At 42.2% G+C, this 19833-nt stretch overlaps 3 protein-coding genes across 3 annotated transcripts in view; 1 reads left to right on the top strand and 2 right to left on the bottom strand.

Moving 5' to 3' along the window:
- Positions 1-370: 370 nt before the first annotated feature.
- DERPC (DERPC proline and glycine rich nuclear protein) lies at positions 371-2817 on the bottom strand. Its single transcript, XM_045522293.1, has one exon. The coding sequence runs from the start codon at positions 2815-2817 to the stop codon at positions 1186-1188; it is 1632 nt and encodes a 543-aa protein (XP_045378249.1). The 3' UTR covers positions 371-1185.
- Positions 2814-10795, bottom strand: CHTF8 (chromosome transmission fidelity factor 8). The gene is made up of 4 exons (XM_074370525.1): positions 10718-10795; positions 3828-3885; positions 3446-3563; positions 2814-3038 (listed from the first exon to the last, which is right to left on the bottom strand). The coding sequence occupies exons 2-4, from the start codon at positions 3848-3850 to the stop codon at positions 2814-2816; spliced, it is 366 nt and encodes a 121-aa protein (XP_074226626.1). The 5' UTR covers positions 3851-3885; positions 10718-10795.
- UTP4 (UTP4 small subunit processome component) overlaps positions 10792-19833 on the top strand; it is a 26067-nt gene continuing 17025 nt past the window's right edge. The window contains exons 1-5 of the mRNA XM_010962539.3: positions 10792-10920; positions 12010-12175; positions 14834-15025; positions 16088-16172; positions 17720-17809. Coding sequence (XP_010960841.1) covers positions 12017-12175; positions 14834-15025; positions 16088-16172; positions 17720-17809 — 526 coding nt within the window. The 5' untranslated portion in view covers positions 10792-10920; positions 12010-12016. The remainder of the gene's footprint in view (positions 10921-12009; positions 12176-14833; positions 15026-16087; positions 16173-17719; positions 17810-19833) is intronic.

Raw genomic sequence — 19833 nt, 5'->3', positions numbered from 1 at the left:
TATTCCAGTTTCAAAAGACTGGTACTTGAAATAGAAATAGTTTTGTCAAGGTAATTCCAGTGGAACTCAGAAGCGGGGTAAGTTATCACAGCTGCATCAACCCGGGGGCCTGCCTTGGTAACTGCACACCTGTGACGGCTTAACTTTTATTGTAGAAGGTGGACAGGGTCTTTACTGAAATCACTGGCAGATGAGTGAGTGAGCCCTAGCTAACTAGCTAAGGCTAAAAACCAAAGCTTGCTTCCTCCTTGAGTGAAAGTATTTTATCTGGCAGGTAGTGGAGGATTGTAGCCAAGCTGAAACAATGAAAAGCAGTGGGTAAACTTCCTCCCCTGTGGAACAGGTAATAAAAATGGGAGTGAAATCAACAGCCCTCTCATCCCATTTATTAAAGAAACAGTAAGAAAAGATACAATGCAGGAAAAACACCAACCGTCCTTTGATGTCAAGCTGAACGAAGCAGTGATTTCTCCCCTTCATTCCCCCTCCCCCCACCCCAATTCCCATATTCCCATCCACATCAGTTTGAATTTTGAGGTTCTTTGATTGGGAGTACCAGTGGAGAGGGAGCTGGATGAGCAGTAGAGCCTTGACTCTGGCCTCCTCTAAGTCCCAGGAGAAGGAAGCTGCAGGCCCAGTGAAGTGAAAATTGTATTTGATGGGTCTTTGACATGGTTACCCACCTCCCTGTTCTGTGTTCAAGCCCCCAGGGGAAGGTATGGCAGTAGAGGACGACCAGGTCAGTGCTGCGGAAGCATGGTCCATTTACCAACACAACGTTTTAGAGAGCAGTGAGCTGATTCTCCAGTGGTAAGCAGGAAACTACTTATGAATTGGGACCTGCAGGCCAATGTATCCCTGAGGAAAAGTCCACAAGAACAATTCAAGAAACTAGTAAGAAACAAGGGGCAGAAAGCTGTGGGACAAAAGCACAGCAGGCTTCTGGAAGGCTGGAGATTTTCTCTCAAGGCAGGATCGTTTCTATCTGCCAAAGTCCATGTCCCACAGATAAACATTTCACCTTCAGTCAAGAAAGAAGCAGAGGGAAAAAAAGGCTCATTTGAACTTGAGCCCCAGCTACGTACTTCAGACTGTAGCTCCGTATCTACCCTTTTACCTAAAGCATAGCCCCTGCTCAGAACCACGGTGCCTGGAAACCAGGTGGTCCTGGAGAGAAAATGGTGTTTAAGGGGGTAACATTCCATTTGGGTACATTGCAGCCATTGGACCACCTGGTCTGGGGAAAGCAGCTGGGTTTGTGCCAGGGAGGCTCCCCACTCTAGGAAACGGGACCAAAGTCTTGCTTACAGGGCCATTCATCCTGGGAAAGGAAGCTGGGTTTAGACCCAGGGTCCCAGTTGGCCTTGGAAAAGGAGCTGGGTTGATACCCACAGGGCCAGCTGGAGAAGAGCCTAGGGGCCCAGGAGCTGACCTGGGGAAAGTAACCTGACCAGGGCCTAATGGGCCAGTAGACCTTGGGAAGGTAGCTGGACTTGGGCCCTGTAAACCAGTGGCCCTTGGTAAATTAGCTGGGTTGGGGCCTAGTGGCCCAGAGGCTCTTGGGAAAATTGCTGGACTTGAGCCCTGGAGACCAGCAGACCTCTGGAAGTTAGTTGGGTTTGAAGCCAATGTGTTAGAAGACTGAGAGAAGGCAGCTGGGTTCAATCCCCCTGAACCTGTCCCCCTTGGAAAGGGATTAGCATTAACTCCCATGGGACCAGGTGGCCTTGAAAAATGAGCTGAATTAGGGCCTATGGGGCCAGGAGCCCTTGACATGGGAGATGGATTTGGCCCTGGAAGGCCAATTCCCCGAGAGCCAGGACCCGAGTTTGGGCCTATGGGGCCAGGTATTCTGGCCATGGAAGATGGGCTTGTGCCCATGTTTCCAGAAGTCTGTGAGAAAGAAGCTGAATTTGCTCCTAAAAGACCTGCTGCTCTTAGAATGGGGGCAAGATCTAGGCCTTGAGGTCCAGCCATTCTTAAGTTAAGACCAGATCCTGTGCCCAAGAGACCACTTGGTCTAGTGTCCAGATTAGCGCCTGGGCCTGGGCCTGGGCCTGGGCCACCTGCCCTTGGGTTAGGCCCAACGCCTGGGCCCAAGCCACTTGCTCTTGGGTTGGGTCCAAGGCTGGGTCCTGGAAACATACCTGACCTAGGGGCGGGGTTTGTACCTACAAAGCCAGATCTCAGACTGGGACCTGATGTGGGGCCCAAACCAACAGGCCTAGGATTGGGAGGACCATTCCCAGGAGTCAACAGGACACTGGCTCTCAGGTTGGGTCCAGATCCAGGGCCCATGGGGCCGCCACTTCTGGAGTCAGGACCTGTTCCCAGAAGACCACCTGCCCTTGCGTTGGACATAGGACTTGGCCCTGGGAGACCCCCTAACCTTGGATTAGACAGAGGCCCTGGGCCTGGAAGAGACCCTGCTCTAGCGTTCAGAGTTGGCCCTGGGCCTGGGCCCAAGAGGCCACCTGGCCTTGGGAAAGAAACTGCACCTGTGCCAGTGGGATTCATCCCCCTTGGAAAAGCCATGCCTGGGTCACGAGCACCAGCAGGGAAAGGTGCTGGATTTGAAGCCAATGAGCCTGATGAAGCTGGAAAAGGAGATGGGTTCCTTGGAAATGGGGCCAAATTTCCACCAAGAGAACTGGTTGCCATAAGGAAGGGATCCGAGTTCATGCCCAGTGGGTGGCCTGTGTTTAAAACAGGACCCCCCTGTGGTCCCAGGGAACTGTCGAGCCGTCCTCGAGGTGGCAGTGGAGCACGAGTCCAAGGAGTTGGCCGCTCTCTAGGGAAAATCCGGGGTTCTTTCATACTTTCTTGGGGACGTTGGTGATAATGGGCTTAGGGCGAGTTTTGAAAAGGATCTTGTTTTTGATGAGTGCTCTCACCAGGTACTGGGTGCCGCTCTCGCAGCCAAACTCATCACAATCTGGCTCCCCCGGAGTGTGTTTCACAAGGACGGCAAAAGGTTTCTCCAGGTGGATGATTTTCCCATACAGGATATGATGCCCCACGATCAGCACAGGGATTCCCTTTGGCAGAATAAGAATGAGATGCCTGAGACTCAGCACAAGGTCATAACATTCCGGTGCCTTCTAGAGATGCTCTTGGCAGGCAATGCTGGCACCTCCACTCCCTGGTCTGGCTCTACCACTGTTAAGAAGCCACAATGGACAACCCACCCTCATACCTTTTTTACTCTTTCTAGCCCCAGGTAAGAGAATTTCTACTGTTTAGAATTGTGACCTTTCCAAAAGATTCCCCAAAGCTAAATTTCCTTGCTACTGTGAAGGTGGGGGGAGAACAAGCAGACAGCTTAGCAGATTAGCTAGACCTTGAATAACAAACCTGAGGGCAGTCCTCTCTGGGTCCTGGGAGCACCACCTTGGTGTAGCTTGCTTTCCTGAGGCATTAGGCAGGGAAAGAAAAGTCCCCTCACCTCAGTGGTGTAATGTAGGTCTCCCAGGAGGTTTCCAGCTAATCCAGTGCTGTAGCGAGCCTCGATCTCCCCCTGTAGCTCCATCAGCACCCATTCTGCCAGGCCTCCAGCCCCAGCACTGCAAGCAAAGGGCTGGCGGTTACAATATTTTTGAGGGGTGAAGGATGAATAATAGTGTCCTACACCACCATTCAAGGTCCAAAGGAACTCTTTGTTGACACGAGTTTTTTGGAAATTGGGCAGTGCTATGCACTGAACTAGAAACTGAGATGTAAGGATTTGTGCGAGAAGCACCTGGGGACCCCAATTCTTCCAGTGAAATGTCAAACCTATATAGCCCTAATCATTCAAGCTAAATAAAAAAGTCTCAGTATGTACTCACCTGCAAATAACAATTTGCACCATGAGCTTTCCGTCTTTAAAAAGCAACTGAAAATAAGCTGTAGAGAAAAAAAGTTTTTTAGAATAATAATAGCTAATGTTTGTCACTATGTGCTAGGTACTTATTCTAAGTGCTTTATACACATTTTAAAATTTCATTCTCTTAACAACTCTGTAACATGTAAATTTTAAAAACTGATACTGTACATATAAAATTGCTTCAGATCACCAAGGGTCAACTACTGTGTGAAAACTTAATAGGTATCACAGTTGTGTTCAAAGTCACATAGCTACTGGCCAGGATTTGAAGCCAAGACACTCAAGACATATACTGCAGATCCCACACTCAGCCACTATTCTAACTTGTCTTTCTCAAGGATATTTTATTTTCCAATCTGCATACCTGTAAAAAGCTAAAAAATTCTTTTAGATTTTAGTTTTTCCTTCACTGATTATGTAAACGTGGTGTCTACAACTTTGGTTATCTTATATTTCAAGGTTCAAAGAATCTCCTTTAACTAAAAGCCAAGAGAACTGAAAAAGTCCTTCAGACAACTTCAGTAAATAGTAAGCTGATTTATTCTCATCAAACACCTCGCCCAGCTTTCTTCATTTGGACACTAGAAAACCATACTTAATCTTTAATTTTATACAATGGCACCACCTGGTGGCAAGTTTGTGGTATTCTACAAGGATGAGTTAAAATGTAACATTTTTGCCTAAAACTGCTGGCTTCTCTTGTATTTGTCTTCCTGAGAAGGGAAGACTATCCCAGTGACTGAGGGAATCGGGCGAGATCTAAACTATTATAGTTTCTACACAAGTCTTTCCAATGAATAGATAGACCTTAGTGGAACCAGTGTTTACCACCAGGAGTACAGCAAGTTAATAGGTGTAATTGTGCTCAGGATTAGCAAACACCTGATTAAATAGGTTTCCTGACTAGTATGTTCATCTTGGTTTTGGATCCCCAGGGAAAAGCATACTGCCAGACCCCTCTAAGATGGCAGAACCTATACTCTTGAGCTCCACACACGCTTTGGAAACATAAGGTTGGTCAATTTACTGGACTTCAAATTCAAATTTAAACAGCAGCTAATATTTATTAAATTTTTACTGTGAATCAGATGCTGTGCATATATATGGGTGGTATCTTAATTCAACCACTGTGAGACTGGTACTTATCTGAATCTTGCAGATGAAGTTACAGAGGGATATACTTGCTTCAATGTGGTACACACACAGCTGGTAGTGGTAGAGCTAGCATAAGCACCTAGGCCATCTGACTTTATCTACACTCACAATCAACACCTTCGCAAAGGAGAAAACTAAGTGAAAACAAAAAGGCATCAGGCAGGCACTGCATACATGCATTCAGCAGGAGTGAAGCAAGGCATCTTCCAATAAGCCAGACCTTCTGAAGCAGTACCAGTTGTGGTACCACTTAACAGGTAATATACTGGCTTGGGAGGTGCAGAGGTCTTCTGACAGATAAGGCCACACCTCTACCATCAATAGAACCACCAAAAAGTACTTTAAAAATTCTAAGGCTTACTGACGGAGAATGATTAACAATTTAAAATCAGAAGACCTAAAATTGGGTTCCAGCCTGTACGTGTCATCATACACAAATCACTTAATGACTGTGGGGCTACAACCTGGATTGTTTGACTCATTAAAATTATTGTGAAGACCAAATACAACATATGTGAAAAATGCTTTAAAGACTGGCATATAGCTAATTTTTTTAAAGGATGAGATAAGTAAGTCAGCATTTCAACTGAAGTTGTGAAGCTTCTAAAGGTTAATAAATGCACATAGATTGAGAAAGAGTTGTTGTAAATAAGCTTTTGATGACTGATGATACAGTATCTTTTCCTTGATGGATATAAATTATAGTAAAATACAGGTGGTTTCAGAGAACCAATATTCAGAGATTCACAACATTGTTCTAGGAAGCCCATGGCAGGGAAAAAGATTAATCTTTAAGGCCTATGACCCCATGTTTGAGATAGGCATGTGCAGACTGTTTAGGAAAAGGGGAGGCAGAAAATATTTTCAGTGCATTCCTCATTTCCTGGACAGTCTCCTGTCAGAACAGGAATTCAAAACAGTGGCCAAAGTAAAACAGATGCCTGGTAGAGTAGCTGCACCTGCATACTCATCCCTGGTGCTTCTATGAGCACACACAACTCCACCCACGTAAGTAGGAGGCCCTGCCTGAGTACACCTATTCATACTGGCAGACATCTAGCAATTCTCCTGAGAATAAGAACTCTGTGGCCTACACCCTTGCCATTCTGCTGCTCTCTGCAGTCAGATCAGTAAAAACTTCTGGTATACCTAGTGGGACACTGGAGATATGAATACAAGTGAAGTTCACAGGCAGCTTATGAGTCTAGCTCATAGGAACATGTGGACTAACCTGGCTATATTTATGTATACAAGGGTGTGTTTTCCGAGTTTGTAAGTAACGCAGGGGAAGGCATCCCTTTGGCGAATTTAAAATCTACTTTAGTACTTTAAAATACCCTATCACCCTGAATTCTATTATTCTTTTTGTTGCTCTTTGAGAATACAACTAACTCTAGGCAACTGTTCTCAAGAGTAGGTAGGTATACCCAGGTACTGCGCTGATAACACACCTGATGGAGGTGACAGGGAGTATGTATTTCACTCAGTGTGGAGATGACTAAAAAGGATATGAGAATATGCAGCCTTTCCGAGTAGGCAGAAAATTAGGAAAACAAAAAGGTGAAGACGTATAATCCAAGTCAAATCCTATTAGTAATAACAAGTAACATTATAATGAAAATTTTCTGTATAAAGAAGATTTCTAAGTCTTCAGTCTCAACTCATTCCAACAAGATTTACAGACAACTAGGGCAATTTCTAAATGTTTGGTCTAAGGCATTGCTTGTGTAGAAACTGCAGCTTTATCAAGAGCAACATTTGAAGGCAGTGTGATTAATACACCGTGTCAAATTATGAAACTAAAAGAAGTGGAAGAGACTGCCCAGCACTTCTCTCTCTAGAGCCTTTAGTTTAGTCTCAACTAAACAAACCAGTCTTCAGTTAAGAATAATAATTCCAAGTTGACAATGTAACTGTAGAGCCAGGAAGAACTTTGGGATGTCAAAAAGTTTAAGTTTTCAAAAAGATGTTTAAATTCAATATATTTCACAGCAGAGTCTTGCAGGCCACAAACTACAGTATGGACTTGGAGAAGTGGAAGGTATGGGAAAAAACAAACCCCTTTGTCCTGCAATTAATTATTTTGACTCCCTACCTTCCCCCACCTTATAAAAGGGAGAAATTTTTTTCTACTCAACTTTTCTGGGCCTTAACATAGCTAAATACACTAAATACGAAAGTTCTATATTCCTAACTTAAGTCAAATGACTTCAGCTATGTAAAGGAAAATTTTTTTCAAAAGTACTCTGTAACTTTTAACTCCCATTTTTTTCCCTTAAAAGTGTCTTTTGGGGAGCTTCAAGATTTCTAGAAAAGTTACTTATCTGAGGTTGCCCGAGATCACCCCTAGTCTTAAGAACTGAGTTAGTTTGGAGGTCCTGAGTAAAATCAAGAGACTATTGTTTCTCAAGACAGTGGCCCAGATGACTTCAAGACCTCTGAACAAACCAAAGAGCAGCAAAGGAACCCACATTCTCAGAACACAGACCTACAATGGGAGCCCTAATCCAAACCCAAAAGGTTTGAATGAAATCAGACCATGTGGGATACACTGTAGTTAACTGTCATTTTGAAGGTACTATTAAAATGATTAAAAACCTGAAAAATCAAAGTACCACCACAATTTCTTATTAGGAAGAAAAGTCCAGGCAGAGCATTATCTTTATAACACAAAGAGCTTCATTTCTCACATAGCTAAACCTTTCTGAATATTTATCTGGATTCTCTCTTTTCATCCTGAAAACAAAATGCACTATCACTCCCATTTTACAGTGAGAAAACAGGCTTACAGAAGCTAATGGCTAACTGGTCACACAACTAGTAAGCTGGAATGTGAAAACCAAGTCCTCCACAATACAGCCTCTCTTGCAGTCCTCTCACACAGTATATCTGTACGTGAATGTGCTTTACAAACATCAGCCTTTCTCACTGCACCTCTCACAAAATGGCAAATAAACCACCTATGAGAAAGATCTTATCATTTGCCACCAAAGTAGCTGACATCTGTGGGACAGGCAGTTAAAAACAAATAAGGCTGCTTTTTATCATATCCAGATGAGATTTAGATTTCTGAAATCTCTAGAGATCTACTGAAGGTCACCTTCAAGACCGACAACTATACTCTAAACCTGTGGGACCTTAGTGTAAGGCAAGAAGGCCAAAAGAACAGTGGACAGTCTTGTCACTGATTCATCTCATCTATGAAATTTCTTGCCCATTGGTTTCTGAATTCTTAAACTGTTAAGATTCCTAATGTCTTACTGAGAACAGCATGAGTGAGCAATGAGCCTCATGTTAACTGCCTCCTAAATAAAATGTAGCAGAGGAAAGCGTGATATGTATCTCATTAAATGCAACATAGAACTTTTACTGAAACAAGGGGCTTTGACTCAATGGTTTATTTACCCTAACTACAAGTAATTAAATTTTATTAGTGCTAATTCATTAGACCCTTACATCTTTTTTTTTTTATAGAAAGGGAATAAAGGCTTTAAAATTAAAGTAGCTGTAAAACTGTAACTGTAAAATTACAATTCTTAATTCTAGAAAAGTCATTATTTTTAGATAAAAAATTAAATACATGATATAAAATATGTGCAAATTGCTGGCCCAACAATTAGCATTTATCAAGCTCTTATTTGGTCCCAGGGACTATTGTGTTTAGGGATACAGTGACCTGGATTCTGTGATTCTGCCACTTACCTAGCCTGTGTATGACATGGGGTAATTTAATCTCTTGTTTGGTTCTCCACCAAAAATTTGGCATAAAAAAGAACCCATTTCAAAGGGCTGTTGTGAGCATTAAATGAAGTTATGAATGTAAAATCCTCAGCACAGTGCCTAACACATGGTAAGCCTTTAAGGGTCAAACTACTGATTACCTGGAGGAAAATGGCATTTTCTTAGTGCACGTCCAGTAGAATGTCTTCATGCTACCCTGTGTAATTATTATTTTAATGTTTATAGTGGACTAAAACATCCTATAAAAGCAGCAGGTTATCAGAATAAAATCAAATTTACACAATGGGAGAACAATTCAAATACGGCAGTCAGGTTTCACCAAACTGCTTCAGGGATTAAATTCAGGAAGGGTTTTTTTTCCGCTAAGCATGATGACTATTTCTGTGTGCTTTTCTGTCAAAAGAACAATTCAGGAAATTTTATATACAACTCAATAGAGATTACTTTTATTAAGCAGTGTTATTGTGTTTTTGTGACTAATGGGGACAGTCTAAATTTCAAAGGGAAGGTGTTGTCTCTTGACAGGCTAATGTTATTAAGTGCTAAAATCCAGTTTCTAAATGAGAAGCTTGCTGTCCTCCAAAAAGGGGCTATGGAGGGTAGGTGGAACTGAATGCTTCTAAACTTTTCATTAGTGAAGAATGTGTTCAAAAACGTGTGGACACTATGTATACACGTGGTACTTTCCCATCACATTTTAAGATTCCCATGATGGAGGGAATCAATTACTGGTATTTGTAGACAATGGGTGGAAAATTTTGATGGCTTCAGTCGATTTGAGTTACTTCAGTTTTCTCCATCTTCTGCTACTCTGCAGCCCCACCTACCCTGCCTCATCTTCTCCAGTCTTCTCCAAAGCCCCTTTCTTTACAGCTCTGCTTTAGTCTCCCTCTATACTGGATTCTCCTCCCCCGACCCCCATCTTCTTCACCCTCTCCCCGGCCCCCTCTCATCCCTCCAATTTGAGCTAGAAACACTTCCTATTTCTAGCCCCGCCCACTTTCTGGGACATCTCAATCCGCTACCCCCGTCTTCCCCAAACCCCTCCAAATTACCCCCAGACTTTCTCTAGGACCTCTTACCAAACTGTTTAACCTTTCTCCTACCTTCCAAGGAAACTTTCTTTAAACTGCCTTCCTCCGCCACCCCTTTGAATAGTCTTTTCAAACCGTTCACCCTCCTCCCCAAAATTACTTTTTAAACGTTATTCCCCTACCACCCTCATTTTCCAAATCGTTCCGTCCCCCCCCATTCTTAAGTACTTCGCTCCTCCAGTGCCCTACCCCACCCCAATCTCCTCTCGTCTCTCACTCCTCCCACAAAAAAACCTGGATCACTCTCCAGACTGTCTCTTCCTTCCAACCATCCTCCCAACTACCGCTCCCAGCAGCCTCTCCCCCACGATCTAAAATGTCCCCTCGAAGGAATCTCAGTCCTACCCCCTAGTAAGTCCCCTTTCTGATATTCCCGCTACTTCCTGGGTTCCAGTTCTACCCGGCTCCCGCAAGCATCGCGTGCTGAGCTCCCTCCCCACCCAGGGAAGAGCCCCTTTCCGCACATACCTCGAGGTTCCGGCCCGCGCCGCCCCCTTCTCCGTCCTCCGCCCGCGCTCGGCCACTCTTTCCGCCCTTCTCCCGCTCCGCCTTGCTCGCTCCCTTCCTTCCCTCCGCCTTTCGTCTCCACACTGCTTCCTTCCCCCACAATTCCCGGCCCTCCTACCCCGGGGGCCCCTCGGGTCGCCCCCACCTCTGCGCGGCCCTCCCCGCTTACCTCCCCATTCTTGGTCGCCCCTCCCCCGCCCGCCGCTCCCCGCCCCTCGGCTCGCCATTCTTCTCGAGCCGCGCGCCTCGCCCGCGCCCCAGCTCCCTACCTTCCCGCTCTCTCGCACCCTCGCCCCCATCCCCGGCTCGGCCCTCGTTCCCCGCGGCCTCCCGCGCTCCCTGCCCGCGGCCTGACCTGCAATGGCGGCCGCCGAGCGCGGCGCCGCGCGGCCAACGGGCGACAACCGAACCTCCCGCCGCCGTCGCCGCCGCCGCGAGCACTGCCTGCGCACTTCCGGCTTTGCGCCGCGAGTACTTCCGGGGCAGAGCACGCGAGCGCGCGCGCACGTGGGGCCGGGGCGGAGAGGCAAGTGTGGAGAGTGGCGAACCCATCCGCGGGTGAGTAGGGGAAGAGGTGTGGGAGGAGATGGTGAGGGGAAGCTCGAACGAGTGCGGGCTACTCTAAGTCGACGTCCCTCGGAGCTCGCCGATTCCCTTGTGCCGAGGCCGGGAAGGGCTACTCCGGAGATCCCCGGAGAGGGAAGGGGCGGCAGAGCCCTCGAACGCGCCTCAGACGCCCTCTTAGCCCGGCCGGGCCGAACGCGCTAGCTTTGCCGACGGGTTCCTAACCTTGAAAGGGAGACGAGTAGGGGGCGAACCAGACCCGAAAGTGTATGTTGGCGGCCGGGGAAGGGGGGGTAGTTGACAGGTGCCGGACAGTCCTGTCGCTTCCTCCCCTTGAGGAGCTCTTGATTCTTACTGCCTCATCAGCCCCACCGTCACTACCGTAGTGGATTTGCAAACCTAGTATGCAGTAGAGATAGAAATGTTTGTTAAAATGCAAATTCCTAGTGTTCTGGACCCAAAAGATTGGCATTCTGGAGCTATGGGATAGGACCCGAAATCCTGCATTTTTAAAAACTGTTTTTCGAGGCGATTTTGATACATGAGTTCTGCGCACCGGACTTTGAGGCACTCATTTAGGCTTTCAGCATTTCTTGCTTTTTAAGAGCGATGGTGGTGTTTATCCTTCGCTTCACCGCCCTAACCCCAGAAAACCTCACACACGGAGTAGAAAAGAGGACCTTAGTTCTGCCTCGAATACAGCTTGTCTTCTTCACGTGGCTCCAGTAAAGTGTGCACTCCCAGTTAGAGGAAGAATGAGGTTATGTTCACTCTTTTGCTCTAAGACCAAGTATTAGATTCTCACAGCTCTCTCCGGGACCACTTCCTTCAGGCAGTTGTCAGGATTGCCAGGAGTCTGGGTGATGTTCTCTGTGTTCATCTTTTAATTTTTTTCTGAAGAGTCCTGAGCTTCTGGAGATTTTGAGATTGATTCTTGTTTGCGACATGAAAGCATCGTTAGTTGGATATTTAGAAATGAATCCCAGTGAGGTATAGTTGGAGTCTTTCACTCAAACAGTGGTAATAGGAAACAGTAGGGGTGACATGCTGCTGTTAACGTTTAACAACTGTTCTTCCCCCCAGCCCAGGAATGGGTGAATTTAAGGTCCATCGAGTACGTTTCTTTAATTATGTTCCATCGGGGATCCGCTGTGTGGCTTACAATGACCAGTCAAACAGATTGGCTGTTTCACGGACAGACGGCACTGTGGAAATTTATAATTTGTCAGCAAACTACTTTCAGGAGAAAGTAAGTCATCTGGGAGCCTGCTCTTGTGTTTTTGATGTTAATTTTCTTCTTAAGTTTGATTCTATAAAATCTTGCTATGTCTTTTGTATTCAAAGAGTTAAAAGAAAGTGACCCTACTCTCTCAGGAGCTGTTTAGAACCACATAACTTCTGTATCGAATATGCAGTCTCTCATATGATTGATGAGCTTAGAGTTTTGATCTGTATAATGTTGCTTAGAAAGATCCTACCTAGGAATTGTGGTGCTCACTGTCGTTTGGAAACTGATGTTTGCTATATCTATTGGGCACAACAAGAAAGGAAATTGTCACATCAGCAGTCTCGGCACCATTCTAACTTTGGTAAAGTGGCATTTCCTGTTGTGGGTGTCAGTACCAATTTCATTGATAATTCAGAAAAAGTGATGAGATGTTTTAATATCAAACTTTTTGGTGACTTGATTTCAGGAAGGTGGATTCCTAAGTTCATCCGTATGAGGGAAGGTAGACTCTTATACCTATATTTGGGAGTGAAGAAGACTTAAGTTAGGTAAAATACCATTTGGGTGTATGCAAAGGGCTGTTACAGCTGCATGTTTTTCTTTTTTCTTTTTCTTTTAGTATAAAAATGGGCAAGTTTATTAAGTATCTTGGATGTTTAGGTCAAAAGTACATATGAGTCCTAGTGCTACCGCATAGCATATTTTTCAAAGGTACTGATTACTGATTTCAGGTGTAACAAAATAATTCAGTTCACATTTATTGAGTGCCTTATGTATCTTAGGCACCTTGATATAAATGAATGGAAGGAGAAATGAATGAATTCAGTACCTAGCATCTTAGTACTTGGACTTGAGGCACTCTGTAAATGTTTCTAAATGAATGATCGGCAGGTGTTAGGCATTAAGACAAGTATTAGAGGCCCTACCTTCAAGGAGCTCAAAGTCCATCTGTGGGAAAGATGAGTGTACAGTTTCCAGGCACTGTGATAAATTTTATGATAAACCTAAGCACAGGCATAGGATCTTAGTGGAGAGGTGCCTTACTCTGATGAGGTGGGTTTAGGAATCCTGGAAAGCGGTAACTTACTGAACTGACTCCTGAAGAACTAGTAGGAGTTAAGAAATTTCTGGTCACCACAAATAGGTCACATTCTGTAGTATGAAAAACGTGCTGTGGTTCATTCTTGTTGCATCCTGTGGTTTTTCTTGTCTATGATCGTTGTAATTATATAATAGTTCACATATACTTGTTTAATGTTTTTTTCCCTGCTGAACTTCAAATTTTATGAGAACAGGGACCTTGTCAGTGATATTCATGACTGTATTCCCAACATTTAACAAATGCCTGGTACAAAGACACTCCTGATTTAATATTTCCAATCCTTACCTGGTACCTCTTATTTTCTTCTCATCTGTTTCCCTTTTTTCTTCAACTGTTAATTAATTTGATCTAGTCTTCTGCTTTTTCCATATTCCCTTCCTTGCTATTGAAGATTGCTTAACTCTGGTAATCACTCTTAGAACAAGAAAAAATTGTATCTGTGAGAGTGAAGAGTATGGACCAGGAGTAAGGAGACCTACATTCTCTTCATGTCATTGACTTTGGCACTTTGGGCAAGCCACTTAACCCACGAGTACTTTGCCTTTTCAAGTTCAGATAGAAATTTTACCTGCTCATTCCCTTTTGTGTCAGGCAGTTATAAGAGTTAAATACCTTGATAATATGAATACTTTTTTTTTGACAAGTCCTAATATTTTATTTTATTTTATTTTTTAAACATTTTTTATTGATTTATAATCATTTTACAATGTTGTGTCAAATTCCAGTGTTCAGCACAATTTTTGTCATTCATGGACATATACACACTCATTGTCACATTTTTTTCTCTGTGAGTTATCATAACATTTTGTGTATATTTCCCTGTGCTATACAGTGTAATCTTGTGTCTGAATACTTTTTGAGTGCTAAAAAAGCACATAGAAATCTGAAACTTGAATGGAAAACTGGAGTGAGCTGCGTTAGTTTAATTTTTTTTAAATTGAAGTATAGTCAGTTTACAATCTTGTGTCAATTTCTGGTGTGCAACTTAAGGTTTCAGTTGTACATATACATACATATGTTCATTTTCATATTCTTTTTCATTATGAGTTACTACAAGATACTGAATATAGTTCCCTGTGCTATACAGTGTAAACTTGTTTATCTGTTTATATATAGTAGTTATTATCTGCAAATTTCAAACTGCCAACTTATCACTTACTTTAAATTTTTAAACAGCCTTTCGTAGGTAAAATTGACACACAATAAGCAACATGTATTCAAAGTATACATATTGCTTTTGACATACGTCTGCACCTTTGAAGTCATCACCCAATTTAGATAGCTGCAGTGATTTCTTTAAAATAAGATACATCAGATACAACTGAATACAGACTTTAATCTCTAAAAGGTTTTGCAGAACAAGTTCTAGTAAAAGACACAAAACCAACTGTATAAATAACTAAAATGTGAGCCTGAAAAAAGTGAAAATGTCAGTAGACGTGATCTTCAGATGGTGTCAAAACTCACACTAATTATGTCTCGGGAGGTATTTTGATTTTCACCCGATTGCCTGTAAGTGCTCAGCGCTAGTAGCTGATGAATTCATGGTGGGTTGAGAAGTTATGATGTTTCTGTAGTTTTTTTCAGGTCATGAGTCTCGGGCTACAGAAGCTCTGTGCTGGGCAAAAGGTCAGCGACTGTTTAGTGCTGGACTCAACGGAGAGATTATTGAATATGATTTGCAGGCATTAAACATCAAGTATGCTATGGATGCCTTTGGAGGACCTATTTGGAGCATGGCTGCCAGCCCCAGTGGCTCTCAACTTTTGGTCAGTAAGCAACTACTGGTAATTCAAACCAAGATTTCTCTTGTGCCCCCTTAAACTTTCTTCCCTATGTTTCTAGAAAGGTGAAGTTATATTATGGCATTAGCAACTCTAATCTGAGCTGGATTCCAGCAACCTCCATACAAGATACAAGATTGGAGTTGTTATTGAGGATTAAAAAAATCCCTTGTCCTTTTGTACCCTTTCTACTGCTACTTTGGACCTCATTTATTCATTTATGAGACCAGATAGTTAAGTTGGTTAAGCTTTTCCTGAACTGTGTTCTTTGGAATTGGGAGATGTAGAAACTTTCTTATTTTGTGTTTTATAATAAATTTTATTGTAAAAATATGGTGTATTATTTCTTTCTGTAGATTGACAACACATGTTAGTATGTTAAAAGTTCTGAGAGGGCCTTCTGCAAGTCAACTTGTGGAACCTTGTTTCACCACAGTGTTTCAAAAAAATTTTGAGCGCTAAGACTAAAATTTTTTTTCCCCTCTACTCTTACCATTAGAATGGGTGCTTTCAGCACAACATTGTGAATGTACTTAATGCAAGGATTGTACACTTAAAAAGGGTTAAAAGGGCAAATTTGTTACAATATTTTACCACAAAAAGGGGAAAAATTAAGTGAATAAATGATTTATAGCACACAAAAAAAGTGCTTTCAGAGATAATAATTTTCTGTGATGATCCTATGATCCTTTTTTGATTTGTACTAATTTTACAATATCTTGACATTTCCATTTAGGTTACACCATTAATGGGTCTTTTATTTAGGCCATGAGTCTAGCAGAGGTGTGCTGTGGAATCCTATTTCTCCTCCATGTCCTGTGCAGGAATTGGGCCACAAATTGGCCTGCTTTCTGGCTAGAACATGAAGGCTGCCAGGAATATACTACCAGTGTTTTAATACCAGTACTTGTTTTCCTCTCATAAATTATTTTTCTCTTTCAGAGCAAGTAATAGCTTTAGGGAGGAAATGTATATAATTGTAAATATGTATATTTAGTACTATAAAATGCTTATCTTCTTTGTTTCGTAAATCCTTTTCCATAATAGGTTGGCTGTGAAGATGGATCTGTGAAACTATTTCAGGTCACCCCAGAGAAAATCCAGTTTGAAAGAAATTTTGATCGGCAGAAAAGTAAGGATCGTTTTTGGTGGGGCAGTTAGTAGCCACTGGCATTGGGATATTTTCCAATGGGTGCAGGTACTATTTTATCTGTATGCCAACTCTGTGCTAGGAGCTATGCTTAGCTCAAGCTTTCTCCATTGTGTAGCATAATTGTGATTACACGGTTAACTAATATAGAAAATGAAATCCAAAATAGGAAAGCTAAGGGAAGGGAGGGTATAGCTCAGTGGTAGAGTGTGTGCTTAGCATGCATAAGGTCCTGAGTTCAATCCCCAGTACCTCTGTCAAAAATAAACTAATAAATAAAACCTGATCACCACCCCCACTGCCTCCCCATAATAGGAAAGCTAATGTTTCTGCATAGGCCCATTTGTTAGTTCACAGTATTTCTGTGAAATTTTTGCAAGTGTGCCTGAAGTCTCAAAACTAGAACTTTTTCTTTAGGAGCTGTGATTCTTAATCTTGCTGTTGCATTCAATCTGAATTGGAGAATTTTATAAACACTTGGCTGTGTTCTACCTAGACCAATTAAGACTGACTTCTAGAGCAGGGATTGGCAAACTGTTTCTGTGAAGACACCAGCTAGTAAATATTGTAGGTTTTGCAAGTCATATAGTGTCTGCCAGTGCTGTCATTGTAGCACCAAAATAGCCCTGGATAATACTTAAACAAATGGGCATGGTTTTGCTCTGGTAAAACTTCACTTAGAGAAACAGGTGGTGGCCCTGATTTGGCCTTTGGGCCATAGTTGGCTAATTCCTCTTCTAGAGAATAGTTAAGTGTCCCATGTATTCTCTGTGTCCAGTAATAATATTTATCCTCTGCTAATCACATCCCTATATTGTTTGTTTTTTTTATCTTTTGGGTATTCTCTCTTAATTACACAGGTGATATAATGCTTGTTAAAGTTTTCATGTGTTTAACCAAATGTGAAAGAGAAAATGAGTATCTCATTTCACTCTGTAGGCAACATTTTGGAACTAATGTTCCAGACTTTTTGTATAATACAGGATTGCTTGCACTTGTTTTTCAGCTTATTTTTTCATTTGGTATATCACAGACATCTTTCTGTGTCAGTTATGCCAGACTTCATGGCATTCCGTTTTATGGTGTTCTATAATTTATTTAACCAAACTTCTACTGATAGATATTAAATTTCTTTTACTGCTACAACCAGTTCCGTAATGAACATTGTTAGATACATTTGGGCACTCCTGCAGTTATTTCTCTTTGATTAAATTCTCAGTGTAATTACTGGGCCAAATAAGCACATTTAAATTTTATTAGGTTACTACCAGATCACCCTCAAAAGGTTGTGCTAATTTACACTCCCATCAACCATTTATACATTATTAAAAATAAGTATCAAATACATTATCATGGGCCCCAGGGCAGAGTTTTTCCTCACCCATTATAAAACAGTTCTTTGTAAGTGTAGTAGATGAGAGCTAAGACTGTAGAACACTAACCTTGCAGATCATTGTAGAAGAACCCTTTTACCCTTTGCATTATATGTATGTGTATGTCACTTTCTCTTTTGTTTTACAACCCTCAAGGTCGAATCCTGAGTCTCAGCTGGCATCCCTCTGGTACCCACGTTGCAGCTGGTTCCATAGACTACATTAGTGTGTTTGATGTCAAATCAGGTGACTGTTTTTCTCAGTTCATTTGGGGTGTGGGTCTTGTTTGTCAGATTCATGTTTCTGGGTTTCCAAAAGCTTGAGACCTCATGCTTTCAGTGACCTCTAGGGCCTAACTTCTTGTTAACCTTCTGGGATGTCATCATGAATCTCACTTTTTTCTTGAATTACTACTGCTGCTTTTGGGGAATCTTGGTTCTTCAATGGGATGCAGTATCTTTCATCATAATTCATACTAAGATTTGCCCTCAACCAGTAAGACATTTACTATGAACATTAGAATACCTATTTATGTATACCAGTTCTTGGTAAAAGCAGGTGTCTTTGAGGAACATAAGATGTTGGTAACAGTTGGTGAGACATGAGATCAGTAAGATAGAGAACCACATCCTTTCCCTGTTCTTTGCCTAGAGAATTGGCTGATGGACTCCTTTGGTGATGAGACTGACTTCAACTTGTTAGGTGGGCATGTAGAGGAAACGCAAGCCAGGCATGACCCCTTTTTCTTTCTCCTCAATGGTTAAGCAAGTTTTTTATTATCACTCACACATGCATATGCTCAAAGACTTCTTAAGGCTTCTTACCGAAAAGTAGGAGTCCGCCTCACCGAAAAGTAGGAATCCCCACTTCTCCCACTCCTCAGAGGCAACTACCTGCAACTCTTAGCTGATTCTTTTGCTGTGTTTGTCTGTGTTGTACATAACATGCTTAAAATGCTGTATTTTGATTTTTTTTCAGTTTTAGCCCATTATTTATTGACGTCCACTGTTTAGCCCTCTTTCTCTGCCCTCTGCCACATGCACCCACACTTCCTCCTGATCTTCCTAGTGTGGTTGTTATAACTTTGTCCAGATTAGCAGTTCATGTTTTTATCCTTATGCCTATATAGATACTACTTGCATAGTAAATTTCTTTTCCTTTCCTGTGTGCTTTTTGTTAACATTATCTGTCTCTGTCTCATTCAGGTAAGCGTGTGTAATATATATACATATATATTGCTAATTTATCCCCAGATTCTTCCATTTGTGTAACTTAGGTTCAGATTCATCTGGTTTTCTTTCCACCACTTTCATCTCCTTGAAGGAGTCTTTCCCAGAGCCTCTACTCTGCTCCAGTAGAGCCAGTTTCTGGGCTCGCTGTACAACTGTGAGGTCTTGATCTCTGATTTTTCAATCATTCAGGTTGAATGATTTTTTTGCTTTTCTCTCAAAGTAGAGTCCCCTGTTGCCACGTCATTCACATTCCTAATTTATTCCTTTGTTTGTTGGATCCTGAGAAAAAGGGTTCATGAGAAAGCCTTCTAGTTTGGAAATTATTTTCCCTTAGAATTTTGAAGCCAAGGCTCCACTGTTGTTCACTTCTAGTATTATTATAAACTCTGATGCCACTCTGAGAGTAGGTCCTTTGTATACCGTTTTTGTTTTTCCTGCGAGTTTTTAGGATCTTCCCTTTCTTTATTGTTCTGAAATTTCGTAAGTATGTTTCTTGTGTGAATCTGTTAACATCAATTGTGTCAGACATTTGATATGTTCTTTTAATCCAAAACCCCATGTTTTTCAGTTGTGAGAAAAATTCTTGTAATAATTTTATAAATGAGTTTCTCTCCATTTTCTCTGTTTGAAATTTTATTGTTTGAATATTGGCTCTTCTAATCCCCCTCCCCACCCCCCGTTATTTTCATCTCTTTGACTTTTTACTTTGCTTCCTGGGAGAGTTTGTAACATCTTTATCTTTTAGTCCTTTTTATTGAGTTTTTCAATTTCTGCCATTCATTTCCAGAGTTCTTTTTTGTTTCCTGAATGTTCTCTTTTACAGCATTCTTTTTTGTTTCATTATGTACTACCTCTTCTCTTCTCTAGGACTATTCATGATAATATTTGTCAAGTGTTCTTCACCTTGGCTTTTTCCCTACTTGTTGTTTATTTACCTTTTTCTGGTGCTCCGTTTGGCCTCTGCCTTTTGTTTTGAAGGCTTTCCTCCCGTGTCTGGGGGTTATTCTCATCACCACATGAGTGGCACTTAGTACACCT

Source organism: Camelus bactrianus, chromosome 9, assembly GCF_048773025.1.
Source record: "Camelus bactrianus isolate YW-2024 breed Bactrian camel chromosome 9, ASM4877302v1, whole genome shotgun sequence".
Lineage (NCBI taxonomy): Eukaryota > Metazoa > Chordata > Mammalia > Artiodactyla > Camelidae > Camelus > Camelus bactrianus.
Note: the sequence above shows the minus strand (reverse complement) of the source record. Positions and strands in the feature narration are given on the sequence as shown.

Coding starts and splice junctions, on each gene's coding strand:
- DERPC (XM_045522293.1), bottom strand. CDS start 2,817: ATGAAAGAACCCCGGATTTTCCCTAGAGAGCGGCCAACTCCTTGGACT.
- CHTF8 (XM_074370525.1), bottom strand. CDS start 3,850: ATGGTGCAAATTGTTATTTGCAG. Junction 3,564..3,827: donor GTGCAAATTGTTATTTGCAG/GTGAGTACATAC, acceptor CTTTGCTTGCAG/TGCTGGGGCTGGAGGCCTGG. Junction 3,039..3,445: donor ACCTACATTACACCACTGAG/GTGAGGGGACTT, acceptor ATTCTGCCAAAG/GGAATCCCTGTGCTGATCGT.